The sequence below is a fragment of the Acomys russatus genome, chromosome 7 (assembly GCF_903995435.1).
Source record: "Acomys russatus chromosome 7, mAcoRus1.1, whole genome shotgun sequence".
NCBI lineage: Eukaryota > Metazoa > Chordata > Mammalia > Rodentia > Muridae > Acomys > Acomys russatus.
Window position 1 is genome coordinate 34,865,475 of NC_067143.1, and position 17,049 is coordinate 34,882,523.

The 17,049-nt window shown below is 45.3% G+C and overlaps 1 protein-coding gene across 1 annotated transcript in view; it reads right to left on the bottom strand.

The window, feature by feature from the left end:
* The window catches only part of Ap3s2 (adaptor related protein complex 3 subunit sigma 2), a 45,132-nt gene extending 34,227 nt beyond the window's left edge, over positions 1 to 10,905 (bottom strand). Inside the window, exons 1-3 of the mRNA XM_051148769.1 lie at positions 10,636 to 10,905; positions 5,827 to 5,918; positions 5,005 to 5,116 (exon numbers count right to left, since the gene is read on the bottom strand). Of these exons, the coding sequence (XP_051004726.1) occupies positions 5,005 to 5,116; positions 5,827 to 5,918; positions 10,636 to 10,704 (273 nt within the window). The 5' untranslated portion in view covers positions 10,705 to 10,905. The remainder of the gene's footprint in view (positions 1 to 5,004; positions 5,117 to 5,826; positions 5,919 to 10,635) is intronic.
* Between the last annotated feature and the right edge of the window lie 6,144 nt (positions 10,906 to 17,049).

The window sequence follows — 17,049 nt, forward strand, 5'->3', positions numbered from 1 at the left end:
CATGGTGGCTCACACCCATCTATCTTCATGCCTTCAAAACCAGTACCATATAGATGACTCCTATTCATTACCAAAGCTCTCAGCATGAGATCCTGCCTCAACCTCCTCTTGGAGCCCAGTTTCTGAATGCTGACCCTGAGGAAACACTTCTCAAAGGATTTCACTTCAGTGACACTGGTCTCTTCTTAATTACTGCCAACTTCTTAGCTCCAGCAGGCTAACATCAATTGTCCTAGCAAAGCAAAGGTTTCACTTTAGTAATGTTGGTCTCTTATTAATCATGGCTGACTCTTCATCTCCAGCTCATCAGAAACACAGATTCCCCCAGAGGCAGGGTTTCCCTGTGTAGTCCTGGCTGTCCTGGACTCTCTTTGTAGACCAAGCTGGCATCAACTCACAGTGATCTGCCTGCCTCTGCATCCTAAGTGCTTGGATTAAAGGTGTGTACCACCAAGCCTGGCTGAAACACAGATTTTTAATTCAAAATATCATATAAGTGGCACTGATAGTCTTTAGCTCCTCTGAAACATCACAAGCTAGGCCGCTATCATCTGCATTTCTCTCAGCATTCTTACCTTCCACACTCTTACAGAACAAGCCACTGAGCTCTGAGCACTCAAAGGCTTTTCCAGCCCTAATCTCAAATGCCACCACAATCTTCTCAAAAAAACCACATGGTTGGGTCTGTCACAGCAATGCCCCACAACCTGGTACCAATTTCTGCCTTAGTTAGCAAAGTGTTATTCTATCCAGAACTCGACTACTGTCTTCCTTGATGATGCCAATATCAAGATGCAGTGGACGAAGGTGTTTGACTTCCTGACCTGGGACTGATAACTGGTACATGGTTTCTATTAGAAAACAAACACTGGAAAATGGCGACCATTAAGTATTAATACTCTAGGACCTAGCAACTGTCCTCCTCAGGTGTATACCTGATAGAAATACATGCACGTGTAATGCCAAAAACAGACACAGTCATTACATAGCGGCACGATTTATAACTCTTTGCATTTTAAGTAATACAGTGTTTTGTTTAAGAATAACAGTTAAGCCAGGTGTGGTGGTGCACTCCTTTAATCCCAGCACTCAGGAGGCAAGGGCAGGTTGATCACTATGAGTTTGAGGCCAGCCTGGTTTACAAAAGGAGTTCAGGAGAGCCAAGGCTACAGAGAAATCCTGTCTCGAGAAACAAACAAACAAACAAACAAACAAAACAAAACAAAAACAAAAAACCAGTTAAGGGGCTGGAGAGATGGCTCAGAGGCTAAGAGCATTATCTGCTCTTCTAGAGGTCCTGAGTTCAATTCCCAGCAACCACATAGTGGCTCACAACCATCTATAATGTGATCTGATGCCCTCTTCTGGCCTGCAGGTGTACATGCAGACAGAGTACTCATACGTAAAATAAATAAACCTTAAAAAAAAAAAAAAAAGCTGTTAAAGTGGGGCAGTGGTGGCATATACCTTTAATCCCAGCACTTGGGAGGCAGAGGCAGGTGGACTGCTATGAGTTTAATGCTATCCTGGTCTATAAAGAGAGCTCCAGGACAGCCAAGGCTACTCAGAGAAACCCTGTCTCAAAGAAACAAAAACAAACAAACAGAATAGCAGCTAAATATAAGATAGTTTTCAGCCAGGTATGGTAGTACATACTTTTAATCTCAGCATTTGGGAGGCAGAGGCAGGAGGATTTCTGTGAGTTCAAGGCCAGCTTGGACTACAAAGTGAGTCCAGGACAGCCAAGGCCACTCAGAGAAACCCTGTCTCAAAACACAAGAGAGAGAGAGAGAGAGAGACAGAGACAGAGACAGAGACAGAGAGACAGAGAGACAGACAGAGACACAGAGAGAGAGAGAGACAAAGAGAGAGAGAGAAAGAGAGAGAATTTTAATTTTTTGAATCACCACACTGCTGCTGTTCTGTGGTGAATCTTTATAACCTAACAATGCAAGTCTCTTAGTACTGGAAAATTTTACCCAATCGGAAATTTCTTCACTTACATATTCCAAATCAATTTTTCTGGAAAATGCTCTGAGAAAACACTGATAACAAGATCTGATTTTTTTTACTATGCATCGGAATTTGTCACAAAGCCTCAGAATTCAAATACTGTAATACTACAGAAGAAAAGCATAGAGCCAGCAGGAGGCTCAGCAGCAGCGACGCTTGTTGACAGGAAGCCTGACAACTGAGTCTGATCTCCAGGAGTCACACAGAGGAAGGAGAGCACTGACTCCAACACAGTACTTCTGACCTTGTGCTGGCTGGCTTTACTGAGTCAGCTTGCCACATGCTTGTCACCAGACCTGCTTGTGGGCAAGCCTGTTGGGCATACTCTTTTTTTCTTTTTTTTTTTTTAAGATTTATTTATTTTATTTATTGCATATGAGTGCTTTATCTGCAGAAGAGGGTATCAGATTACATTATCGGTGGTTGCGAGCCACCATGTGGTTGCTGGGAATTGAACTCAGGACCTCTGGAAGAGCAGGTGGCGCTCTTAACCACTGAGCCATCTCTCCAGCCCATGTTGGACATACTCTGGACTGATGATTATGTGGAGGCCCACCTCACTCACTACGGGCTGGTGATCTTGGACTATCTAAGAAAGCAAGCCCTGGAGAGCGAGCCAGTAAGCAGCAGTCCTCAGTGGCCTCTCATCAGCTGCTCCTCCAGGTTCCTGCCCAGCTTGAGTTTCTGCACTGACTTCCCTCGGTGACGCACTGTGATGTGAAACTGTTAGCAGATATAAACCGTTTCCTCTACTAGCTGCTTTTGGTCATGGTGTTTTATCACAGCCACAGAAATCCTCATAAGACAGACTTCTAGACCCACACCATAGCACTCACACTCTTGTGCACATACATACATACACACACACACACACAGTTAATTAAATAATTAAAACATAGACATCTATAATGATTTTTAAATCACACACACACACACACACACACACACACACACACAGACACACGGTCCTTTACTTTGCCAGGTTTCCCTTCCCTGGGCTCTTGAAGGCTTCCTGAAGGAAGTGCACTTACTTTTGTATCTAATCCACTGATTTCCCCCATTGGAGGCTGCTGTCATCTTTGACCAACAAGGAGAAGCTGTATTTACTCCAATTACTTTATGTTTTGTCTTTCTTTTATGATTTTGCAGCTTTTGTGGAGGTTTTGTTTGTGTTTTAGACAGGGTCTCACTAACGGGAACTCACCATGTAGACCAGGTGGGGCCCTGAGCTTGGCAGCTCCTCTTGCCTCTCTTCCCAGAGAGCTGGCACTACAGGCATGCACTACCACAGTCTGCCCAATTTTGTAATTTTATTAGAATCAATATTAGGTAATCCATAATAGATGAATTTTCAAATACTATCCCCAATCACCACGTAATATTTTCTTTATACAATTTTCTAGCTGTTTTTGTAGAACCAGGAAGTTCAATGCTTTCTTGACCTCAAACTCAGAAAGCATGACTTCCATGTGGTGGTCAGAGGGCACCCTCAGGTGCTTGAGATGGGGTCTCTAGCTGCTCACCCCTCCTAGGCCAGAATAGCTGGTGCCTGATATTCTGGTGTCTTATCCACTTTCCCCATCCTGGTAGCTGCTGAAATTACCAGCATGTCAGTCCTGTTGTTTTTTTCTTTCAAATTGTCCCATGTAGTTTCATTCTTAGTCTATTTAAAAACTCTTTGTCTTCAAGACTAAGAGCTCACAAAGGCACCCTGTGCTCCCAGCAATAATCCTGCTTTGGCCTCTTGAGTAGCTGGGATTACAGCAGCACAATGCTCGGCTTCCAGCCTTCATTCCATTTTGTAAGAAATACTCAGTGTGCCTTTAGACTTCTTCCTTAAGATAACACTGGCTCTTGGTTTTGCAACTAAAACTGGTTATGGAAGTAAACTAAGGGAAAATGCGCTTGCTTTCATTTTACCTTGGGGATTGCTGCTGCCTTTGCTTGACCTCCCAACAAGGGAGGTCATGCCTTTGCTTTAGGCCACCATTCCAAGTAAAAGTAAAATGCATAAATGCTTAGGGTTGGGGAGATAGTTCAGTCTGTGACTGCTTGCTGCACACACATAAGGACCCGAGCTTGATCTCCCAGAACCCAAACAAAAAGACCAGTGCAGCAAGTCCTGGCAACGAAAAGGGAGAGACAGGATGATGCCTGGGGCTTTGCTGGCAAGCCTGTTTTAGCAGAATCAACAGCTCCAAGTCCAGTAAAAGACTATCTCAAAAAATAAGGTAGAAAGCAATTGAGGAAGGCACCAGATATCAACATGTGGCCTCCACAGTATCTACACAAATACAAGTCCATGTGTCTTGCACACAGAAAGTATAAGATACTTAAATGTAAATTGGTTTCAGAGCTCAAAGAAAACTCAACATTGAAAACTAAAGGCAGTAGACCAGGTGCATGGCACACGCCTGTAATCCCAGCACTCAGGGAGGCAGAGGATGGTGGATCTATGTGAGGTGGAGGCCAGCCTGGTCTCCAAATCGTGCCCAGGACAGCCAAGGCTACAGAGAGAAACGCTATCTCAAAAGAAAAACAAAACAAAACAAAAAATAATAACTAACTAAATAAATAAAGGCAGTAAAAGGGCTGGGTAGAAACCACTTTCCAACAGCTAAATCCTGGAAGGTTGCTCAGGTCTTTTCCAAGAGCACCACCTGGTGGACAACTGGCAACTCTTTTTTTTTTGCCCCCCACAAATGAATAGGTCTCGTTTATTAGGCTCATAGAAAACACGTAACCGTATAAAACTCACAGGGAGAAATGGCCATATTTGAAACCAGCTACAAGGATCAACATAGAGCAGAGGATGGTAATGAGCAGGGTCACAGAGCACACTGGCAACTCTTACCAACGTCAAGGAGGCTAAAAAAAGGATCCAAAGAAAGGCTGGTTACTCAACCCACCCACCCCTGCGAAAACTCTGAAGTTGCTACCATTGCTCTGCACACTCTGAGGTTGCTACCATTATTCTGTGACTACACATACCTGGATAAGGTCCAAGATCCCAAGTTCGCTCTCTGATGAATCCACACAGAACACAAAGTAGAGGGTAGCATAGTGCCGGTAAATCAGCTTGTAGTCAGAGCCACCAATCAAACTGCGGAAGATGGCAGCAAACAGAACCTGAATGTTAAGTAAACGTATCAAAGAGTCCCTGCACCAAAGGAAGAGATGGGTCTAACAAAGAGGGGGAAGGCTGAGCCCTCACGGCAGGAACTTTCCACATGAACACCAGCTTGAAGCCCCTTGACTTCAGCTCTTGCCAGTGGCCATACATCAGGATGATGGCTAGAGATAGCTCAGCGGTTAAGAGCACTGGCTACTCTTCTAGGGGACCCAGGCTCAATTCCCAGCACCCATGTGACACTTCACAACTGTCTGGAACTCCTGTTCCAGGGGCTCTGACACCCCCACGCAGACATATATGTAGGCAAAACACCAGTGCACCAATGCACATAAAATAAAAACAGATAAAATACATAAAAAGAGAAAGAGCAATGGCTGAAGCCCAGTCATGTGTTTCCCAGAGAATCAGGTGTCTCCCTGAGCAGTGCATGCTAAGGACAGGTTATGGGTCTGGTGCAGTGGTACACATCTTTAATCCTAGCACCCAGAAGGCAGAGGCAGGCAGACTTCTGAGTTCAGGGCCAGCCTGGTCATACAGAGAAACCTAGTCTTGACTGACAACCCCCCAACAAGAAAAAAAAAAAAAAAAAGAACAGGTAGTCCCTGACCCGAGTGCAATGAATGCCACCCAAAGCAGAGCTGGGGGAGTAGGGGGATGGCAACCTCAAGTTGATGGTTTACCTTCCACCTTCTAAGAAGTTACAGATGTTGTCATCTCGCTTGAGGACCAGATGAAAAGTCTCTCGCACAATCTGCTGTTGAATTTCTTCTGGCTATGGAATAACAGCAAGAGGCAGGGTCAGGGGCAAGTGGAGAAAGTGCACCCATCAAAAAGGACAGACATGTAAGAAAGGGTTCCAGGCTAGAGAGATCAGCAGTTAAGAGCAGTGGCTGCTCTTCCAGAGGACCCAGGTTCAATTCCCAGCACCCACATGGAGGCTCACAACTGTCTATAACTCCAGTTCTGGGGGATCTGACACCCTCACGCCAATGCACATAAAATAAATTTCTCTCTCTCTCTCTCTCTCTCTCTCTCTCTCTCTCTCTCTCTCTCTCTCTCTCAATAAAATAATTTAAAAAGGGGTTTCACCCTGAGAACAGTTGGAAAAGATCATGTGCAAGCATGGAAAGCAGAGAATGATGGGAAGGAAGGCTACAGGGATTAAGGTGGGCTTATCTACTGAGGTCTTCCAGTCACGAACTGTTACAATCTTACAGGCAAGCTCAGATCCAAACAAGGAATCCATAACCTCACAAAGATCCTAAAGTCTTTTCTCTTTTTTTCTGGCCCTCTTAAAAACATCCACAGTGGGTAACTAACTCTCAGAGTGCCAGCAGTGTAGAGGGTCAAGCTATAATCACGTACATGTCTCAGGGATAAATTTGTCATCTTTTTACTAACACCAGTACTACATGTAAGATGCTGTTTTACTCACCAACCAAGGGTTACTGGGGAAAATAGAAAATGTATTTACAGATGTGAATTTGAGACAACTGAACAAAACTGCAAATAAACTTTTCTCACTTAATAGTCACTTGTAATCTTGAGAAACTTCAACTGTGAACAAATCACTTGATAAATCATGCTTGATTTTCACATATGAGTTTTATAACAGGTATGGCACTTTTTTTTAAAAAGCCATGTATGGAGGCTCACTCCTGCAAGCCCAGGTAAGGCAGGACTGTTACTGAGTTGGAGGACAGCCTGGTTTATCTGATGAACTCCAGGCCAAGCTGAATGAAGTACAGAGTGAGTCCCAATCTCAACAAAACAAAAGAGCAAAGAGTGGTGGGGAGGGGTAGAGAGGAGAGGAGGAAGGAAGCTTACGGTAGTAGAGCATGCCTGTAATCCCAGCACTGGGTAGGTGACGGCAGGAAGAATATGAGACTGTATAAGGGGATGGGGGAGTCAGGGGTGCTTTAACAACAGCACTGGAAAAGGCAGGTGGATCTCTGTGAGTTTAAGGCCAGCCTAGTCTACATAGTAAGTTCCAGGTCAGTCAGGGCTACTCAGTGAGACCCTGTCTCAAAACAAGCAAACAAAAAGTATAAGGGAGAAACCAGACAGAAACTAGGTAGTTAAAACCTCTAGATCAAGGCGGGCATGGTAGCACACACCTTTAGTACTAGCACTCACGGCTAAGGCAGGCAGATCTCTGAGTTCAAAGCCAGCCTGGTCTACAGAGTGAGTTCCAGGTGAGCCAGAGGAACAAAGAGAAACCTGTCTTAGAAAACAAATAAACACAACAATAAAACCCTCTAGATCAGGAGCTAGAGAACTGGTTCAGCCATTAGAAGCATTTGTTGCTCTTACAGAGGGCCCAGGTTCAATTCCTAGTAGCCATATGTTTGTTGGCTGACAACCATCAATAGGCCAGTTCCAAGGGATCCAATGCCCTCTTCTGACATCCAAGGGCACCAGGGACACATGTGGTACACAAGTATACAAGCTGGCAAAATACTCATAAACATAAAATAAATCAATCTAAAAATAACTTAAACGCTCTAGATTCATCTTCTCACGTGGTAATGTGGGATGAGTCAGCGAGGGATGATGTTTGTTCTGCTTTAGTTTGCCCGGGCTTAGCCTGGCATGGTGGTGCACATCTTTAATCCCAGCACTTGGGGCAAAGGCAGGTAGGTCTCTTTGAGTTTAAGGCCAGCCTGGTCTACAGCCATAGATGTTACACAGAGAAATCCTGTCTCGAAAAACCTTAAATTTTTTTTTGGGGGGGGGGGGCCTGGGCTTAGGGCCTGAGACTACAGTCCTAACAAGCTCCCACAGACAGCAGTGCTTCAGGTCTGGGGACCACACTGAGTTGCACAGCATAAGAAAATGTTCAGCTTGAATCTTCCTTAAGTCAGAAAAACACATTTAAAAAACAATCTTTTTTCTCTATACCACTGATCTTAGCTTTGAAATGGTCAGTTATTTAAAAGCTACTAGGGACGGGGACAGCACCCCGAGGACACATAAAGAGGCAACTGATCCCTGAGAAGAAATGGTTGGCTCAGTGTGGGCTCTGAAAGGCTGGCTCTCAGTATCTGCTGAATGCATGAATGCAAACTTGCTAATCACTGGCCCTCAAACTGGAACAAATCAATCACTATCTTCCTGGTTTCCATGTGAGCAACACACCAAGCTCACATTTGCTAGGATGTTGTCAAAGATTAACTCTGTGTGCTCAGAAGCACGCTAAGCATCAGCACTTTTTTAAATTGACAAAAACATCTTTCCAACTATAGGTGGAAGCAGCAGAGTGAGGGTGTGGGGGTGTGGGAATGTGGGGGTGTGGAGATGTGGGAATGTGGGGGTGTGGGGATGTGGTGGAGTAGGGGTGTGGTGGTATATGAGACAGTGAGGCCACTATCTCCCCATTCAACAAAAAGGCAAACTATCAACTGCTTACATGCCCCAGTTATTTTAACATCCTGTCCTATCTTTTAGTACACTGCAGTTTTCAAAGGACTTTCACTCAAGAGATTCTTAAACAATGAAATGATCTTCAGAGATATACAAATGGCCAATACGCACAAGAAAACACAAGTGCTCAGCATCCTTAGTCACTATGGAAACAGACATCAAAGGAGATCCATTTTCACCCACTAAAATGCCTTTAATTAAAGACAACATGGCTAGGACTATAGCTCAGTGGTAGAGGATTGTCTAGAACGAAAGAGGCTCTGAATTCATTCCCTAGTTCAGAAAACAAAAACAAACAAACAAAAAAGATAAACATTGTGGGTCAGTGGTGGTGGCCAGCCTAAGCTACATAATGGGATCCTGCTACAAAATAAATAAAGAACACAAATATATACACATGCTACAATACAGATGAAGCTTGAAGGTGTCTTGGTAAGTAAAAGAGAAAGCAGGTAAGGGCTTGCTTAGGGACAGAGGGTTTTTGTTTGTTTGTTTGTTTTGTTTTTCGAGACAGGGTTTCTCTGAGTAGCCTTGGTTGTCCTAGACTCACTTTGTAGACCAGGCTGGCCTCGAACTCACAGCGATCCGCCTGCCTCTGCCTCCTGAGTGCTGGGATTAAAGGCATGCGCCACCACGACCAGCCAGGGCCAGAGGATTTGATGGCTAACAGGGAGGCCTTTCTTTGGGGGTAGAAATAAAAATGTGGATTGTGATAGATGACACCAAACAGCATTCAAAAAGTAGCTGTAGAGTAATTTATATCTCAATAACTTAGAACATAGAAGAAGTTACATTAAGTGCTCTTTTTTAAATGTAATTTGAAAATCCTACTAAAAGTAAGCTATTTAGGGGGCTGGAGAGATGACTCAATGGTTAAAAGCACTGTCTGCTCTTTCAAAGGATCCAGGTTCAATTCTCAACACCCATATGGCAGCTCATAACTGTCTATAATTCCAGTTCCAAGGGATGTGACCCCTCCACACACACCAATGCACATAAAATTAAATTTAAAAAAATTTTAAAGGCCGGATGTGGTGGCACACATCTTTAATCCCAGCACTCAAGAGACAGAGGCAGGTGGATCACTGTGAGTTCGAGGCCACCCTGGTCTACAAAGTGAGTCCAGTCCAGCCAAGGCTACACAGAGAACCCGTCTTGAAAAAGCAAAAAAGAACGGAAGGAAGGGAGGAAGGAAGGAAGAAAGAAAAGGTGGGGCTGAAGCCTGAATGATTTCTGATTCCATTCCCTCTCAGGTTTAACCAGTCTCTCAGTTATGTTATTTTGAAACCTAACCATGAATAAAATGTTGGGGAACAGGAAGCAAATAACGACACTTACGTTTTCCCAAAAGAAATGTTTCTTAAAAATTCAAATTTGGCTGAACATTGCTGAGCCATCTCGTGACAGTGTCTGCTTATTTATTTAGTTATTTGGTTTCTTGAGATATGGTCTGGTGTGGCTCAAGATGGCTTCGAACTAGCTGTGTATCTGAGGAAAACAACGAAGTCCTGATCCTCACGCCTCCAGCTCTGAGTTCTGAGCTTAGACGTGTGCACCACCAGCTCTGGCATCTTTTAATATCTCACCCCCATCCCTTTTTTAAGTGACTTTCTGTAACCTTACAGAGCAAAGGGCAGCTGAACCCTGATAAGTCCCAGCCAACGCTGAAGCAAGTGACTCCAGAAAATAACTTCTCTCTCACTCCTTTGAGAAAACAGAAACTTAAAGGAACACAAGGACCGGATCATCACAAAACTACTATCATCAATTAAAAAGCAAACAAAATATCAAAACAAACAAAAACAAAAAACCTTAAAGAAAGAGGCTTCTGTCATCCAAGATCTCAATGAGGCATACAATCAGTGTACCGTATCTGGCCCTAAGACCCAAGGGAAAGTGTCACAAGGCATAGAAAATCCTGGATCCAGGGAGGGTGAGAGAGGAGCAGGGATGGTGGGTCATGCACCATCCGGGAGCCTGGGATGCTGCTGAACGCTGCTGTGGGCCGAGGGGAAAGGATGGACGCGGGTGCTCCGCAGGGGCGTAGCAGGTCAGGCCGCACTCACAAAACGCTGGTAGAAGCGGACCAGCCGCGGCTTTCCATGATTGTTGAAAACCAGAATCGCCTGAATCATCTTTGCCGGTCCCGCTTCTCTCTGCACTAGCTGCTCCAAGAAAGCACCTTCTTCCGCCACAACACAGACACTTCCGGTTGGTGCCTTGCTGAAAGCTGCTCCCGGAAACTTAGCCTCAGTGCCGGGAGGTCCGAGCACCGAAAGGTCTTGCCGCTCAGGAGCCCTGGAGAAGTCGGCGGGCTCGCCTAGGGAGCACCGCTGTGGAAGCCGAGAAGCATGGTCACCTTGACCAGTCTGCTTACCAATCAGAGCCTGGCTAGGACGTGAATCCTGGACTGGGCTCCTCACTCTAGTTCCATCCTAGAGCCAACTGCGTCGGCAATACGGATTGAGCTCCAGTTTTACGGTCCGGGAGGAAGCTTGCGTGGCTTCTTTGCTTCCTAAGCTTGTGCTTCCAAAGCTGTGCTTCCCCCTCCCCCCGACCCTCCCGTTATTACAATGCTGCAGTGAATTAGGCAAAAGTCTCCTCGTGGAAATGGTCAGTCTCTCATTTAGATGGCGAAAATTGAAATCACAAGGGATCTTTCACGGATTTAAAAGAAACGGTTGGTCGCAAACTGGTACACCTTTGTTTTCTCGTTTGTGTATTTGTTTATATGTTATCCTTTTTTTTTTTTAAGACTTAATTTATTATGTATACAATGTTCTGCCTGCATGTGTGCCTGCAGGCCAGAAGAGGGCACCAGATCTCATCATAGATAGTTATGAGGCACCAGGTTGGCAGTGGAACTTGGGACCTCTGAAAGAGCAGCCAGTGCTTCTAAACTTCGAGGCATCTCTCCAGCCCTATGTCACCCCTTTTTGAAAAAGGATGTCAGCCGGGCGTGGTGGCCCACGCCTCGGGAGGCAGAGGCAGGCGGATCGCTGTGAGTTCCAGGCCAGCCTGGTCTACAAAGTGAGTTAAGGACAGCCAGGGCTACACAGAGAAACCCTCTCTCGAAAAACCAACAACAACAACAAAAAAAAAAAAAAAAAAAGAAAGAAAGAAAGAAAGAAAAAAGAAAAAGGATGTCAAAAAAGAGAGACTGACCCTGAGCTCAAGAGATTCGCCTGCCTGGCCTCTCAAATAAGTGCTGGGATTAAAGACTTGCACTACCACATACATGCCTGGGTTTTTAGTACATAAAAATTCAAATGACTATTGCATTGAAGTGTGACAAAATGAGTCAAATGTTGGGCAGGAATATCAGAGATAATTCCAAAACAGAGTAACGGGAGGGAACTAGCTTTACCCACCAATCAAACCAATTGGGATAGTTTGAAGTATGTTTTAAAGTTGTATAACTTTAAACCTGCATGCATGTGTGGAAGGCAGGGGACAACTTGAGGGGTCAGTGCTCTCCTGCCACATAAGTCCCAGAGACCTAATGTAGACCACCTGGCTTGACAGTCAGTGCCTTTACCTCTCGAGCCACCTCACAAGTCCTAAATCATAATTAAAGGGAGACGTACTGAACTATAACACAATAATGTATATAGTAAAATAATTTTAACGATTTCATTTTAAGCCAGGCACGGTGGCACAAGCCTGTAATCCCAGCACTCAGGGAGGCAGAGGCAGGCGGATCTCTGTGAGTTTGAGGACAGCCTGGTCTACAAAGTGAGGCCAGGACAGCCAAGACTACACAGAGAAACCCTGTCTCCTCGAAAAACAAAAAACAAAACAAAAAGATTTAATTTTAATTACGTGCATCTGTGTGTCTATGTGCCAGTATGACATTGTATGTTCAGTTGCCCTCAGAGACCAGAAGAGGATGCCTTGGAGCTGGAGTTACAGGCAGCTGTGAGCCACCCAAAGCAGTGCTGAGAGCAACTCCAGTCCTTTGGAAGGGAAGTAGTTTTAACCACTGAGGCATCTTTCCAGCCCTTGGCATGAAATAAAATTGTTGTTGTTGTTTTCGAGACGAGGTTTCTCTGTGTAGCCTTGGCTGTCTGGACTCACTTTGTAGACCAGGCTGGCCTCGAATTTGCAGCAATCCACCTGTCTCTGCCTCCCGAGTGCTGGGATTAAAGGTGTGCGCCACCACGCCCGGCCCAAAATAATTTTCATAAGTGATGTATGGGCATCATAGTTTGGCTGTGGGAAGGAATTTAATAAATGCTGTTGAGATAACTGATTAGCACTTCGAGAAAAAAGTTTAGTTATCTTCCACTTTCATATAAAAGAAAGGCCCAGTGGATTAAGGAGGCAAGTGGAAAACAAAATAAGGGTGCAGGGTGTGGCTCAGCAGGTGAACTCACTCGCCTGGGACACCTGACATCCTGGGTTTAATGCCCACAACCCAAGAGAAGAAGAGAACTGGCTTCCAAAAACTGTCTCTGACCTCCACATACTTGCTGTAGCACATGAGCACTTACGGCACGCCTTTAATCCCAGCACTCAGAAAGCAGAGGCAGGTGGATGTCTGTAAGTTCAAGGCCAGCCTGGTCTACAAGGCGAGTCCAGGACAACCAAGGCTACACAGAGAAACCTTGTCTCAAACAAACAAACAAACAAACAAAAACAAAAAAAATTTAAAAACAACACTCTGCCTGCATGTATGCCTGCATGCCAGAAGAGGGCACCAGATCTCATTATAGATGGTTGTGAGCCACCGTGTGGTTGCTGGGAATTGAACTCAAGACCTTTGGAAGAACAGACAGTGCTCTTAACCACTGAGCCATCTCTCTAATCCCAAAAAACTTTTTTTTTTAACGAGTAGATTCAGGAAATGAAACATGTTTAATTTCACTATAGATAGAAGAAAGGGCCAATTAAAATATATTTAAGACTTCACCTTATCAAATATTTGTTCAAAGTCTTCATCCCCAGTTCTGGCGAAAGTAGCATGAAATTGGTTCTCGCCTAGTTGGTGCTGAGATTGCAGTCTAAAACCCTTTGGGAAGCTACTTGGCATTGTAACAAGAATTTTACAAACTGTGCCTGGATTCCCAGTGATCTGACTCTGGAAACCTCTTTCTAAATAATCACAATTACAGTGTGGAGCCAGCTGTGGTGGTGGTGAGCGCCTTTCATCTCAGCACTGTGAAAGTAGAAGCAGGCAGATCTGTGCTTGGCCTACTCGAAATAGTCTCCAAATTGTGACTGTGTGTATTGACAGCGATTCTGTAACAATAATGGAAAAAGAAACATCGTTTTACACGTAGACATATTTTTTAAACAGCCAAGATAATAACAACCATTAACAGGGCAGGATGAAGCTGTGGATCTTTTCCAGTTGTTCAGGGTACCAGGATGAGCCCCCAGGTCCCCACGCAGCTCTGAGCCAGGCCATCTTTGTCCTGGGAAGAGGGTTTTGTCTCAGTTTCTCTAACTGCTAAGCCTGAAAGCTTTTTTTTCCCCCTTGGCTTATTTATGTGGGGGTGCCGTGTGCTACTGTGTGCATCAGTGGTGCAGTCAGCGAACAACTGCTGGCGTTGGTTCTCTCCTCCACTAGGTGAGCTCTGGCAATCAAACTCGGCTTCAGGCGTGGTGCAAGCGCTTTTACCCTCAGAGCCATCTTGTTGGTCTTTTTGTTGCTGACCTTTCACTCGCATGCTTTTTTCTTTGGTTTTATGAAGCAGGTCTCAATCCAGTTCTTATCTACAGAACACTTGGTTTTTCCCTTCCCTAGGAGTCTGATTTCAGCCTAGCCTCAGGTTGGCCTCCTGCTAAACAGTCTTATGCACCCCAATGCTTCCACCCTCCAGAGTCTGAGCTTTTTTTTATTTTTTTTATTTTTTTTTTTTCAGCGCTGAGGACCAAACCCTGGGCCTTGTGCTTGCTAGGCAAGTGCTCTATCACTGAGCTAAATCCCCAACCCCATGAGCATCTTTCTTGCTCCTTCCTCTCTCCGGAGGCCTGTTGATTCTGCTCTCTAAATACCTCTGGGCATGGGCCCTTTTCTCATGCTCTTCTTTGTCTCTGTCCCTGCTGCAAACCAAACCACACCCACCTCTAACCTGAATCTCGCAGCAGACTCCTGCGGAAGCAGCTCATTGCCCCATTTCTTCTCAGCCAACTGAGCTTCAGAAAAGATGAATCAGGCCTCACTGCTCCACAGGGTCACCAGCTTCAGAACATTAAGCATAAAGTCCTCAAAGCTTTTGTAAGCATGACGTTGCCATTGCCCACTCTCTGGCCTCATCTCAAATGCACCTTCCATCCTTTTCTACCTTCTGAACTCCAGCCACAGTGGCCTTACCTTCCCTAAAGTCCAAGATCCAGAGCACATTAACAGGTTGGCCTGCTCCAGGCACTGCCACAGTGCCTTGGACAGTAAAAAGTCCCAATATCCCCAGATACCACCTTCCTGCCCACCTTCACAGGTAAGGCTACATCATAACCAGTCTGTAAACCATCACAGACACAGGACAACAATGACGTGATTTGACATCCTCTTGCCCCAGTATCCAAAAGTCATCTTCTTCTTTTTTTTCTTTTTTTTCCAAAACAGGGTTTCTTTGTGTAACCTTGGCTGTCCTGGACTCACTTTGTAAACCAGGCTGGCCTCAAACTCAACAGCAATCTGCCTGCCTCTGCCTCCTGAGTTCTGGGATTAAAGGCCTGCACCACCACGCTCGTCTTATCCAAATGTCTTTTGTGGCCAGGGAAGTAGGGGACAAGGGAAGAGACAAAAGCATTGCCTTTGAAAGCTCTGAACTTGAACCCTGGGTCCTCCACGTAGGAACTGGGAGAGTTGTCTGACCTGTGTGAACCCCTCTTCCTCCTCTGTAGTTTGCACATGGAAGCAGAAGAGTCCAGTGGTCAAAACTGTGGACTTTGATCCCAGCGTTCAGAAGGCAAAGGTAGGCAGATCTCTGTGAGTTCAAAGACAGCCAGAGCTACATGGTGAAACCTTGCCTCAACAAGAGAAGAAAAAAACACGTGGGGGTGGGGGGAGGAGCGGGGATGTGGACTTTCGGACTGGGGATGTAGCTCAGTTAGCAGGATGCTTACCTAGTATGCCAAAAGTCCTGAGTGTGAGCTCCAGCACACTCCAGGCACGGGAATGGGTGCTTGCAATCCCAGCACAAGGGAGGTAAAGACAGGAAGATCAGAAGGTCAAGGCCACCCTTAGCTACGTAGTAAATTCAAGGTCAGCTAGCAATGTATAAGTCCCTCAGGGGTAGGCGGGGAAACAAACCTTGGCCTTGAAACGACTGCCTAGATGTAAATTCCTTTCTCTGACAATGTATACTGTTCATTGAGCCTCAAAACTTCAGTTCTTATGTATCAAAAATGGGGATAGTCATCATATGTCCATCGTAGGATTGTTGGGACAGGATACTCCAAGTACTTAACACAAGCACTAGCACCAGGGAGAACTCAGTACTGTCAGTACAGGTCACAGAAAGCATCTGGCATTGCAGTTGACACCGTAAGGAGACTCAGTAAACTCCTCTCTTCCTCCACTCTTCTCCCCAGGATCAGGCAGGGTACATACACCTGCCATGGGGATACAGAACTAAACTCAGGACGTGTAGACTTCCACTCCAGACTCTGTCACAGAGCTGAGCAGGGGCACAGTACCCAATGAGGCATCACTCATGATCAAAGCCTGGAGGCTGTCTTCTAGGATCATGGCTCATCTGGAAGAACATTGACACTGGACAAAGAACCCAGTAGTGTGGAGGAATTGTTTCCTGAAGATTCACTCATCCACAAAAAAGTTCTCTAAGCACAAAACAATAACAAAAAGTTACAAAGAATATAGTCCAGGGCTGTGGTAGATCACTCACCTAGCAAGCATGAAGCCCTAGGTTTGATTATTTAAAAATAATTTTTAAAAAATATATAAAAAGTTGGCCCAGTGGAATGAGTCAAGACTTGTGGACAAGCCAGACACAGATGGAAAGGCTGTTGGCCTTGCCAAGAACAGCATCTTTCCAGGAGAGCAGCCACGAAGCTCTGTGCTGGCTAGAGTCCTCTGAAGGAGAGTACTTCCATTGAGAAAATGTCTCCATGAGATCTGGCTGTAAGGCGTTTTCTTAATTAGTGGTTGATGGGGGAGGGCCCAGCCCATGGTGGGCGGAGTTATCCCTGGGTTGGTGTCCTGGCTTCTAGAAGAAAGCAGGGCAAGCAAGCCAGTAAGCAGCACCCTCCACGGCCTCTGCTCCTGCTCCTGCCCTGCTTGAGTTCCTGCCCTCACTGTTTTTAAAGATGAACTGTTAAATGGAACTGTGAGTAAAATAAACCTTTTCCTCCCTAAGTTGCTTTTGGTCACGGTGTTTCATCAGAGCAGTAAGAACTCTAGCTAAACAGAGGTCTAAGGCAGGAAACCCCGGGGCGACACAGGGCCTAATAGAAGTAAAGAAACAGTGCGTTGGGTGTGGGGCAAGGAAGACCAGGGTCAGGAGAACAGA